The sequence below is a fragment of the Gavia stellata genome, chromosome 18 (assembly GCF_030936135.1).
Source record: "Gavia stellata isolate bGavSte3 chromosome 18, bGavSte3.hap2, whole genome shotgun sequence".
Classification (NCBI taxonomy): Eukaryota; Metazoa; Chordata; class Aves; order Gaviiformes; family Gaviidae; genus Gavia; species Gavia stellata.
Genome location: NC_082611.1, coordinates 3,165,140 through 3,178,599, shown reverse-complemented (window position 1 = coordinate 3,178,599; position 13,460 = coordinate 3,165,140). Strand labels below are relative to the sequence as shown.

General features: G+C 44.8%; 1 protein-coding gene across 1 annotated transcript in view; it reads right to left on the bottom strand.

The window, feature by feature from the left end:
* The window catches only part of CACNA1H (calcium voltage-gated channel subunit alpha1 H), a 258,550-nt gene that overhangs the window by 85,710 nt on the left and 159,380 nt on the right, over positions 1-13,460 (bottom strand). Inside the window, exons 7-8 of the mRNA XM_059826531.1 lie at positions 5,518-5,610; positions 2,761-3,550 (exon numbers count right to left, since the gene is read on the bottom strand). Of these exons, the coding sequence (XP_059682514.1) occupies positions 2,761-3,550; positions 5,518-5,610 (883 nt within the window). The remainder of the gene's footprint in view (positions 1-2,760; positions 3,551-5,517; positions 5,611-13,460) is intronic.

Sequence of the window (13,460 nt, the reverse complement as noted above, 5' to 3'; positions counted from 1 at the left end):
ATGGCCACAGTAGCACGGATAGCAGAGGTAGTGGGCTTGCCAGAAGTCTTTAATGCTATCAAAGTGTTAAAAATTATATGAAAAACACTGGCGCCGCAGATGTCTTCAAAATACCAGAGTCTCCTTGGCTGCCTGCTAAAATAACCTCACAGTGTTGCAGGGCACGAGAACACGGAGGAACAGGCTGTACTTTATGCTGTTCAATTCCACAACAAAAGAAGGGAAGAGAATACTCTCTCCCACAATTGCATCTTTCCCAGCAGACACCAACCTTGTTTCCAGCTGGGGCTGTGAGTGCCCTGGCTGCTAATGCCTCCTTAATGCTCTCAATTATCACTTGTGTGCTCTCCTTGCACAAGTCTTGCAGTGAACAGACTCTGCTTGTTGACTTGTAAGAGTGGAGAGAGAATTAAGTGAAATAGCTCTTTGTTTGCCCAAAGAGGCTGAGGCCAGGAGGGTTGGGTGAGCTTGTGAGCCCACCTCGCCTTCCCTGTTGAGCACAGGGTAGGCACTTAACATGGTTCCTTTGCCAAGCTTAGGCTGGGATGGAGAAACATGAGTTGGGAGCTGCGCCTGGCAGAGCTACACCCCCAGAAGCTAGCTTGTTGGGCACCTAAAGATCCTCCTGAAGCCTGGAAGACACATCCATCATCCCCACTGTACGAAGATGGTTGCGGTACAGAAGTGAATCCGGCTCAGCCCTGTTGGTGTGGCAGGAGGGGCTGCAGCCGGAGTGGGAAGGAGGGCCTGGAAAGAGCCAGAGCCACAGAGGGGAAGAGCTGGGCACTGACGCATTGTGTAACAGGGTCTCCAGATGGATCCGGCTGACTTGCTTCCCTTCCCAGCCCCTGTGCTCCTCAGGGTGCCAGATAAGCTGCCGCTCACCAGCCAAGAGCTGTGGCATCCACCCCTTCCCCTAGATATGACCACACTTCTGAAAGAGACAAAACAATTTCAGGAGATTTGTTTAAAGCATTTTGGCATCCTCTGGGCTGAAATGCCTCTGTAAAAAGAGGATACTATAATTGCATTATTAATAGCAACTCCATCTAACCTCTGGCTTTCAAAGAGCCTCCACAGGCTATGTGAAAATCTCCTAAGTCACTGAAGTGGCCCTGGGATGTCACAGTTGGGACTGAGATCTGGGGCTTTCTTCTCCTGAAAAGGACCCCAGCAGCAGATCCCCTTGCAAGCACGAAGGACCAAACTTCTGACTTGAGCACTGCCTTCCAAGCAACAGCTCTTCTGCTCATCCTTGCTTTCCCAGTTCCAGAACCTGGGCTTTTATCTCAAGGTAAATACACATTCTCATAATAACCTTCATTAACTTGCGTAGTTAAAGATGAACAAGCGATTCATATAAAGCCCTTACTTAACAACAGAACATTGCAACTAACCTTGCCCCCTTCTGCCCTCCTGCTTAGCTCCCAAGCATACAGAAATGTCTGCCAAAGGCAATTTCTATAAACAATCCACTTTACCCTTTTGTATGGTCACTTAAGAAAAAATACTAACAAAGACAAACCACCCAACCTATCTGGCAAGCAACCTTTTCTGTGACCCCCCCTCAAGCTAGGCTTGGTATTTTTTCAGCACATACATCACTAGGATAAATATTTGTGTCCATGCACACACAGATAAACAGTTTTGGAAAACACAGGCATTGAAAAACACAGATGACAAGTTTGGCTTAAAGAGATTAAAAAATAGAAGCTAGATCTTTTTGACTTTTTACTGTTTGAGGGCTTGAGACTCTATTTTTCAGCCTTTAGCTCCAGCCATGAGGACTGGAAACATTTTGCAAAATAGAAACCTAAGTGTTGCATGTAATCTCTACTCCAGCGGTGTGTGATTTATGTGTGAAGGGAGCTAAAACGACACTAACTAGCAGTGCTGGTGTGGCTGCAGTCTGTACAGATAGGGATGGGACAGAGCTACAAAAGAGTCCCCAAGATTTTCCTCATTCCTTCAGACCGAATGGAGCTCCAAATCTGCAGTAACACTCAGTCCTACACTTCTTCTGCACATGGGGAAAGATGAGAGGGAAAGCCTGAGACCTGTAGCTCTGCTACACTCCTGCCCTCGCACGCATCCTCTGAGGACTGGCGCAGGGCAAGACCCTGCAGTGGCCATAGGCCTTCCTCCAAACCTTCCGCTTCCTCTTGCCAAAAAGAAATTCGGAGGCTCAGGGACCTGTCAGAGCAGAACTAGGGGTTTCTAGAAGTATCTGTTTGGAGTTCTTTCAGTGCCTCCCTGTTTTAAACTTCTTAACATTTCCTGTACCTTATGCTTCTCCACCAGCTTCCACCTGCTCTTCCCTTTCAAGGTACCACCTCCCAGCAGCTGGGGCTTCTCTGCTGCAGGGCTGCATCTCATTCACCAGAGATGTCATTCCAGGGGCTGCATAGATCTGTTCTCGGGTGGGAAGAGAGGGAGAACCTCCAGGATATCACTAAGCCCACGAGAGGAGCTCAAAACCACATGCTTTATAACCACAGGAAAGAGGCCTGAACTGACTGCCTGGACCATCCTGTATCTTGCTTTACCCAATGACTGCAAATACAAGGGTAGAAGGAACAGAGCTCTCAGTCCAACAACCTGTCCCTACTTCTGGCTTTGGTGCTCAGTTCAAATAGCATTCACAAAACAATCTCCATCTTCAGCACCCTACATGGCTCTCATTAACAGCTTAACTCTTGAGCAATTTGCCCTTTGCCCAGTTTTCCTAAGCAAAAAAAAAATCAGCTTGTTTGTCCTTACCATGCTCTCCTACCAGTTGCTGCAGCTTCCCATAAGACTCCGTGCCCAGATTTACAGGGCTCTTAACCATGGCTACAGGTGAATTGCCATTCTTCTTTCCTTTGGGAACCGGAACAGAACTGGCTTTGCTAGTTGGAGAAGGCAGGATGGTAGGGTAGTTCATGTTGCCATGGTTGGAGAGTCCGGCAGTCAGTTTAATGCTTGCAGGGGCATTGGAAGACTTACAGTTCACTTGTGGTCCTTCGACGTGACAGTCTGCATGGTAAATGCTATGCACAGACTCCGAATCCGGAGGAGGAGCAGGGCTCTGCAAGTTGGGGGATGGAGAGGGAAGCATCAATTGGCCTCCAGGTTTCATGACCTTGAGTTCCAGGTCACAGATCTCAGGGTTGGAGCATGGCCCCCGAGGGCTCCCGTTGCTGATGTGATAGTGGTGATGGTGGTGGTGGTGGTGATGGTGGATGAGGTGGTGTATGGAGGTGATGCGCTTTTTGCCTCGGTGGCTTTGCCCATTTGTGGTGCTGTTTGGGTTAACCTTTTTCCGGCGCTTACTCTGCCAGTTATTGTACAGGCGTATTGTCCGCCGTTTCACCTTCCTGAAGATGTGGCAGATGTACTTGAGCAGCTCCTCGTAGCAGCTACCTGGCTCCGAGAAGCTGGCAATTGTGCTGTCGTTGGAGAGATAACGGGCCCGCTGCTCCTGCATCAGCTGGTTCTCCCGCTGCTTTGTTTCAGAAAACTGTGTTGCTATCACAACCAGGCACAAGTTAATCATGAAGAAGGAACCAACCTGGAGAAAACACAGGGAAAGGAACTAGCAAGGACTTTACAAAGCAAGACATGCTCTTCACCACCACATGCTGTCTGGACTTGAAGTGTGGTTCTTAGAAATCCCGAGATTTCCAAACATGCCAAATCTCAGGGTGTGCTCACCAAATGTTATGTCAACATGTGCCTGAGCTGCTAAATTTGCTCCTAAGCCTTGTTAAATTATTTTGGCAATGGCAAAGCAAGCTGTTAATAGCCTTCACCACTTTCCTCCCCTCAACAGTGATGACATTTGCTACTAACACAGGGTGTATGAAACACAATGCAATCAGTTACCACCACAAAACAGATCACTAGGGAACACCCGGCCAACCTGCAAGGAAAGATGGTCTGAAGTCCAATTTGTGCTGTACTGAAACCGCCTCTTCTCTTCCTCTATCACTTCACACCCTGGTATAGCGTGCCCTCATTTTGAGGACAGTCAGGGCCCAGGTATCTGTGACCTTATACTCTTGTATCTCTCTGACACAGAGAAATGCATCTCCGGGAGATTCAGTGCTCCTAGAAAGGCCTGATTTATTGTCTAGTTGAGTTGATGTGTTCTTGCGTGATACCAGGTTTTCAAAATGAAGTCCCAAGGACAAGAACGTGAAGTGACCTAAGGCTACATCCTTTCCTCAGCTGTTGAGCCCACAAACTGGTTTTTCACCACTTGGGTTCATAAATCAGCCAAAGGAAAATGTCAAATATTCCCATCAGAGAATCAGTGCCCTTAGGCGTGAAAGGGACTGACGTCAACAAAGTGCCACTGTCTACATGGCCAAACCTCTGTGCTGTGCTCAGTAGGAAGCGTATGGATTTAATCTGAACCATTGTCTGGTGAACCCTCAGGGGAAGCCCTTGGGAGATGGCTTGCAGTGCTATTCTCCAGTTTGTAATATCAGCCTGGATAGTGTTTGAGAAGCAACAAGGGTGCCATTCCCAGCTCCAAGTGACTTGGAGATTAGTCACCTTCTGGCTTTTCTGCCCGGATCCATATGTAGAGAAGGGCTCAAAAGAGTGGAGCGTAAATCTCTACTAGGCATGGCCCATTGCTAAAGGCTCAAAAATCACTGGCTTCAGAATCCTACCCGTTACTGGGAAACTCACACTGCTCTGATCCATGCCTTTCCCACTGGTGGTGGGAGCTGTGGTGGTTTGACTTCCCAAGGCCTTCAAAACCACATTGACGAGGATGGGGTTATATATATAAAGAATATCCAGCCACAAAAGCACTTCGAAGTGCCTCTGTCCCACATCCTACCTGACATCTACATGGTACTTTTCCCTCTACTCTCCTCCTGACTTAAATGCTTAACTTTTCCACAGATGTAGACCCCTGGAGAAGGTTGTTCCCATTGTAAAAAAAAAAGAACCGTGCTAACATGGAATGGCAGCTTCTGAAGGCAACCTCCAGCACCTCCAGTGAGAAATACTTTGTTTTTAGGAACGACAGCACCCTAAGACCTCAGAAAGGTGCACTGCTATTATTGCTGTTATTTAAAGGGCTCAGGTGAAGTTCAATAGTTCTCAAACTATTGAACTGAACAAAGGCCCTTCAGTGAAATGAGGTGTCCTCTGGCACATTGAGGAGGCTAACGGAAGAAAAGCTACAGCTTCGCCGCTTTTTGTTCTGATTAGCAGTTGCTTGGCCAAGGCGTGATAGTTAGGACACATCAAGGTGACAAGACCAAGACTGGGCGAGTAAGAGGGAGGGAAGACCATATGGCTTGACAAGCTGTGACTATGCATCACATGTGACACTAAAAAGGACTGTTGTAGCCAATAATCTGTCCCCACAGCACTAATCACAACCTGCATGATTACACTTTATGGCGGGAGGAAGGTCTCCCACGCCGAATTCTAGCTAGCTCTTCTCTGTGAAAAGCCCAGGGAACAACTTTACCCCACAAGGACAAGGAATGGGAGCATCTCACAGTTCATACTTACTATTATAAGCAATATAAAATATATAAAATTGTAAAAAGAATGTGCATCCATCACATAATACATGATGTCAACCCATCCTTCCAGGGTTATAACCTACAGGAAGACAGAGAAAGAAAGCATAAGAACAAAAGTCAACCAAAAAGTTAGTAAACATCAGTCTTCTGATAGTGCCTGGTACTCATCACTCCACAGCATCTCTCAGGATCCATCCAGACCTGCTGCACTTCTTTTCCCAGTTGGCTTAGGATAGCAGCAATGTGTGACCAAAGGACTGGCCTGAGGTTTCTACAGGAATCTGGTACGATTAAAATGATAAAAAACATTACCATAAAACACCTGAAACACTGGTTCTGAGCCAGTGCAAAAAAATTCCAAGGAGGGATTATAAACAAAGCAAAAGCTTCTCTGTGCAGAGATCTGGGCTTTTACCTTACGCTCCTGGTTTTGTAATGCTACCCATAAAATTCTTAATTTTTTAAGTCAATTTTGTTTCTGTAAAACCAATTTCTTTGTGATTCCTACTGGCTCACCGTTACAACTGCATCACCAATATCATAGTGGGAAAGCATCTGAATGGAAGAGAATTACTTTAATTAAATGTAGAATTGATTTCATACTCGTTTCCTCAGTCTTCCTTCCACTAAAAAAGAAGCTGAGGATTTAATTAACACCACACAGGCTGTGTGCAGAGCAAAGTGAATTCTGCCATGTAGTTTACACTTTTTATTTAGAAAAAACATACCGAACTTCTAGTGCTATCTTGCTACTAGTCCTAGAGCTGAAATTCCAGCACAATTCCCATCAAAATCAAAGCTCTTGTCTGAATTTACTTGCAGTGACGTACCCTATTTGCTATGCCTAACATAAGCCTTGGTGGTCCTAGCATAAACCCACAATTGCCGCCTGCCTCCAATTTCAGTGGCATCATTCCTGATTTAAACCATGTTTGCAGTGAAGAAACTGTGGATTAGCTCGCTGTGAACAAAAAAAGGACCAAGCCTCATTGGCGTAGAGGACTTTCTGTATGGCGTGTACAGAAAAGCTGATCCATAAAGCACTTGCTGTTGAGGCAGTGAATAACAACAATGTTCTTGTCCCACCTGGAGCATCAGGGCAAAACACTTGCAGGGAAGTCAGACATGAATCCCTGCTGCTTTTCTCCTGGTTTTTTTACTCAAAGAGCTGGAGGAAGCTCCTAGATATGGATCATTGGTATATGACCACATCTGCAAGGGGGAGAGCATTGCTGTACACACAACCATCAGTGCTCACAGTTTCCTTGAGACTGTCAGAGCACCTTCCATCAGCTCATGGGTGCTCGAAGAGAAACACTACTTACTCTCGATTCCTCTCACCCTAAAGTCAAACGTGGTGATGTCTTACCAGCAAGTTTTCAAACCCGCTTCCCACATTGAAGCACACGTGACTCACCACCCGTCACGCACCTGGGTAAGAAGCCGCCAGTGAATACAGCTCCACGCTAAACCCAATAAACACGATCTGCCAAAGAGCAGGTAAAAATTGTCCCTGCAGTTGTTTTATTCTGTCAGCATTGCTAAAGACTTTGAGCAATCAGGTCTGATGATGTGCTGGCTGCACTTACACAAACTGCACCCGCCTCTCCTGTTCCTCGTTACATGCATTAAATATTCTTTCATATCACATCCTCACCGCTGGTTAGTGATGTACAGGTATCAGACAGCAATGCTATGCTTCCAGCGGCATGGATTTAACAAAACCAAAAAGAATGCTTTTGGTCAACAGGAACCCCAGAGATCAATCTGTGGTAGAAAGTTTTCAGCAACAGACACATTTTTTTTGTGTGGATGCAAGTGCTGTTATTCACCCTGGAGTCTGAGAAGGGGTTAAGCTGTCTGGGCAGACACAAGCAGTAATCAGTCTGTTTGGTGGTGTGAAACGGACAAGAGAACAAACTCAAACTGCCCTTTCCTGCCTTTCCTTTAACACGGTAGAAACATTTATAGAGAGCAAAGTTCTTTTCAGCCACATCCCTTGCCTGTGTGGGCTGTGCACAGCAGCTGATCATCTCTTACACTTGATGCCTGTGTAAGTTGACGGGGAAACTGGAGGGATCAAGCTGGGAGGTGACACAAGGCTAAACCAAATCACTGCCAACTACCTAAGAAGTCGCCTCCTTTGTGCTGTCCAAAGTCAGAATCACAGAATCACTATGGTTGGAAAAGACCTGTAAGATCATCAAGTCCAACCATAAAACCAACCCCCCCATGCCCACTAAACCATGTCCCGCAGTGCCACGTCCACACGTTCTTTGAACACCTCCAGTGATGGTGACTCCACCACTTCAAGTCCTCTCCCTTCCTTCCCCTCTACTTGGATGGGCATTTCAGAGTCAGGCTGGCACAGCTGGTGCTCCATCCATTTACACTTGGGGATAAAAAATGAGCCCAGAGACTCCAAACATATTGGATACACCTCTACACTGAATTTGCATCTGGCTGGCAATCCTCAAATCGAGTGTATCAAAACGATTAAACACAGAGCCCTCTCTACAAAAGGAGTTACCTGAGGGCTGCTGTTGGGCTTCTGCCAGCTCCCCACCTGGGAAACAGCTGCTGAGACAAGAGTGAGGGCCAACCAACAGTTATAGAGGTATTTTTCTTGCATGCTAGACAGCATTTTCAGCAAGAATCAATCAACACACCACGTTTCTCCTCTGGAGGGCTGAAAACGCTCATCCAGCTCTCAGAATATTTAAGATGTAATTAGAATTTGCATTATTTACTACTCACTTGTAAACCAAAGGGATATAGGAGGGCTAAATAGACCGCTGGGCTTTTGTTCTCCTGTTTGACATCTTTGTGGATTCATTCTTGGACTCATCACCCAGTATAAATGCAGCAGTACCTAGGGGAAGGATTCCTGAGCTGCCAAGGATTAGAGAGTACTAGCAATCCTGTAAGAGAGCATGCTCACAGACATCTGTCTTCTTTTTTTAATCAAATAGCTCTGGAGAAATGCAGGACAACACACATGCATAGCCACCTGTCTGGACTGAAACAGCGTCCATGATTTTTACAGCCTGATTCTTGCCATGCTGTGGACTTCTTTCCTGCTGTCCTTCAAAGTGCTCCGAATGACTTTACGAGTACCTTTTTTACCTACTCCAAGATCTCATTGCATATCCCCAGCAAGGCCTTGGTGTAAATGGGACCCAGACCGTTTGAATCTGCCAACAGCTGGCCTATACACCACGAACTAAACTCTTTAACTATTTTTGGAACCAAGTCAAAGGCATCTGCACTGGTGCAAGGTTCACTGCTGCAACGCACAGTTTGATTCTACACACTTATTCTCAGACCAGCTGAACTTAGAGGGAAAGCTAGGAACTCTCACTGTTTTCCCAAGGACATGGATATATTTTTTTCAGCATTGCTTTTCCTACTGTTCCTCCCTTGGGGCACCCTGAATGCAATATCACCTACTTCGCTAAGCAGAAATTACTTCCTCCTCTCTCTTCGGTTTCCAATCTGATTAATCCAGTTGACTGCAGCTCCAGCATTTGGCCCTTCGAGCCCCTTATAGATGTCTTCCAAGGACCTGGAGCACCTTTCTTGTGCTTTCCAATCTCAGCAATCCATTCTCAGTAATTAAATTCTGTTCAAGCTATGGTTGTTCACAGACATATTAAACAGTGTCCCCAAATGTACCAGTTCAAAGCTTCCAATAAATGCAACATACAATTATTTATCAACAGAGATAAGACGGCAAGAAACACGTTTCTTAATTCTGCTCTGATGAAAAAGATGTGCAAGATCCATGGCACACTAAAATTGGCAGCTGCAGGGAAAGAGCTGCAAGATTTAATTGAGATGATTGGCAAGGTTGTCCTGGAGGGTGCTGCCAACTGTAATCCCATGCTGCAGACCCAGTAGGAAAGGAGGTGCTGCCGCCTTAGCAAGGGGAAAGGATTTTTGCCTTCGAAGGACTGAGACTCTGGGCAGAGAACAGAGCTGTCCTCTAACCCATCGGAGATCCTGTATGATGCTCAGTCTGATTCTTCTTGCCTGCTCATTCAGTTCTTTACCTCTTACACAGCATGGGCAGGGATGGGATAAATCATTTGTCTCCCATTAACACCTATAAGGCTGAGTACTAAAGCCCCAAGTCTTGTGTCTGATCCTCTCTCCCATCACTGCAAGGATTTAACAGAAAGCTCACTGAGATGAACGTAAAGACAGATTTTGAATTCATTGATCTTTGGGTGGGACATCATTCATGCCGTTGCCACTCAGGCACTCCCTGATCACCATACTAATATGAGCAGGATAAGAGTGGACAATCAGATCTTTTTAAATGTCTTCTGTTCTGTGATTCTGATCCTCCTGGTTTGCTTATGCCACGATAATTTCATCAGCTGTAACAGAGATGCTCATCTGATTTATAGTAGCATAACTGGGGACAGAATCAGGTCTTCTAGTCAAGCTAATCAGAATAAATCTAGAACTCCAGAGTGAAAATTACAACGGAGATGTAGATTAAGGATGCTGGCAATTAACTCAGGTCTCCTCACTGTTCCCAGGGAGACAGGAGGCTTACTTTGTTTTTTCCTGGGGTCATTTCAAAGGTCTCTGCAGTGCAGTTTCTTTTATTATGTCAAGAAGTTTTCATCATAAAAATCTTTGCCTTTGAGCTCTGCCAAAATTTTTGCAAATTCTTGACTATAATCAATTCAAGAGCAGGTTATTTTTTGCTTTAGTGTCAGTTAAGAAAAAGAAAAAAAAAGAATCATCCAGGGGAAGAAAACCAACACACAAACTCCAACCCAAACTACTTTAATTAGTAAAGTCAAACACTGAATTACTTTCTGTGTATTAGAAAGCGCTAACGGCTAGTGCCAGATGGACTGCTGCAGATAGAAATCAACCTTAAGGTGCCACTAATCAGTCGAGGAACGTTTGGAAAATTACTGTGTGAAGTGAAGCTGAAAAGATTAGAAGAACTGAACGCACAACATACAAAACTCCGGCCCAGCCCCAAGGACTGATCTTTCTCATGGCAAGATTGCACTTCTGGGCTTACTTGAACAGACCTTGTTTGTAGAGACAGCCTCCCTAAGCATGGGAACCAAAATCAGCATCTCACACTCCCTAAAAAGCATAGCTCTGGCAAACAGAAATTTCCTTGGTGCTTGATCTCAGAACTGCAGATGCTTGTTCACCTCGGTGCCCGGCTGCAGCAGGAGACGGTACCAGAGCTAGAGACACCCAAGTGTTCCCAAACCATTTGAAGCGTTCATCTTAATTGACATCTATAATTCGCACTCAGCCTCTTTTTCTTCAGCCTAAATTGGGTCCTTTGGACACAAGATAGGCATTATCTGCATCAAAATCAATTATGCTGAACCGAACAGCAACTCTGAGGACTGCCATGATTATTCGGCTTTGTTTACTTTTTATCTCCTCATTTCCCTGGCCCTGCTGCAAGGTTTCTTTATTTCTTAATTTTATAAGCCTCATCAAGACAAGATCCAATGATGTCATAAATTGCGAGAGCTATTAATTACTATGATGGTCTCCGTAAGTTCTATGAGGCCTTCAGTATTCATTTCTGAAAGCCTCTTATCTACATATTCTGCCTGTGAATAATGGAGTATTCCTTTTGCGCGTGCAGAGTGCTTGGCAGCTAATCAAATCACTATTTTTGAAGTCAACTTCACAATTTTCATTATTTCCTCATGACATGTATTGTTCAGTAACCCCTGTGGTCAGAAAAACGGGGTTTTTTATATTCTGAGTAATGTCCTTTGACCAGATGCTTTTCCTTTCACTTTGAGGGCTTACTTTCTAAAGCGACTTTAGCCATTTCTTTATAAATTGAGAATCTTGCAAAGCATGCATCTGCTCTGAGAGGCGGCCCTGCAAACCAGAAAATAAAAGAAAACTGTGCAACCTTGCATTTGTTTTTGATTTGCGACCTCTCAAATTTGTTCCCCGTAAATGAGATCTCCGGTCAGCATTACCAGTTCACAGTGGATCTTGAAAAGCAGAGTCCAGCCAGTGCACAATGAAGTTGGACATATCACTGATGCTGTTATTGGTGGCCCAGAACCTCAGAAAAGTGAATCTACAAGCTTAAAAATGGCATAAAAACTTAACAACTTTTGCTACAAAAGGAAGGTTAGTTGCCATCTCTCCCTTTCACACTAAATAATGCAAGATCCTCATCCGACAGCAAAAGCATCACTGATTTCAGATGACTGCTGCTTATAACAAATCACATCTCAGTCCATATTCATGAGGTTTGATTTACTGTGATAATTATCCTCTGTCTTCATTGTTTGTGTAAAGTATCTTATGCACTGGGAATGTATTTAACTGTTTAGCTTCAGCAATAATGAGTCCATTATCATAGAGAGCGCCATAAATCAGAGTTTCATAGCAGAGCAAAGCTGAGAGATGAAGAGTCTGTAACAAGGAGAAGGGAAACGAAGCCAGACTGAGATCCTTGCTTACAGATGCATGTACCATATAGCAATTATACGAATGACAGCACTTCTCCAGACACCACTGTCTGGAACACAGCAGCAGTGGTTTGGGGTACTGGCCCAAATGCAAAAAGCAAGGATTTTTGTTAATTTTATTGTTACATCTTGTTTCAAATTATATTAGAGACTATTAGGGACAATGGGTGCACAGCTTCAAGCACAACTAGCCCTCTGTGCAGGACTATGACACAAAACACCTTTCAGGTGTCCAAGCGTCTAAGCTTTACCCATTCACACTAACCAGAGTCAGGGGGATGTCTTGTCCTCCTGGATGGATCTGCCAACTCAAGACTGCAGACAGTTGTGTGGGGACATCAGGGTAAAGCAGCTGAACCTCTGGCTTAGCATACAAGTCTCCCCTAGGCTACGTACAACTCACAGCAGAAGATGCAATAGCAGCAACTGATCACGGGGCAGGTTTGGGGCAATCAAACCAAAGTAAGATTTCCCTGTAAGAATGGTTGATGCACCTCAAGACCAGTAGCTTTTTCATCATGTAACTGGACTCCAGATTAGGTCACGGCTTGCTGCAGGCACCCCTCTTTCTACTCTGAATACAAGAATCTATGATTGAGGTCGGATGAAGCACTTCCAGAACTAGAGTTTGCAGCAGGTTTCTGTGCCACACTGGGTCCCTCCAATACCTCCCAGAGGATAGCGGGCCCAGACCTGGAATCAAGATGGCCTCTCTCACCTGTGCTACATGGGTCAATTCCTTCTAGCCTTCAAAATGAGGGAGGTTTTTCAAAAGCAACTCATCCTCTTGGAAGCACTCTCTGAGATGCTTTAAAGGGGCTTGATATTTTTAGATTGGGTGTTCAGCACAAAAGCTCTTCAAATGCAGAAAATGATGTTTATTTGGCCAATGAAATTAAAAAAAGCAACACCAACAAACTAAAACCCCATCATTTAGAGTGAAATATTTTTGGTGATCCAAAACAAATTCCAGTCTAGTAACAAAGCATCATCTTGAAGCAGTGGAAATGAAAAGCTTAGAACTCTTTTCCCTTTTTTCTCCCCAGCCAAAACTTCTTGCCAAATTCAGCACAGATATGCATTGTTGATGCATATCATCGGTTTAAAGAATGAACCATTTGACAAAATGTCCTTTTGGCCTAAAACTTATCTACTCAATGAACTCTGAAAACATGGGCACCCAGTGTGACAGCATGTTCTGAAAATACATGGCCCACAAACCTACGCATTGCGCACACCAATACCATTACAGCTGGAAGCCTCAAGCTCTTTCACTTCCCTCTGCTTCAGTGTGCCTTTTGGCTGTTCCTCAAAATATTTAAGACTACTGAAAGAGATAAAACAGAGGTTGCAGAGACAGGCAAGCAAGCGTATTAGTAGCATCTTGCGTATGATACTCTTGAGACACTGGGGTAGCCATTCCTGAGCTGTCATTTTGTAA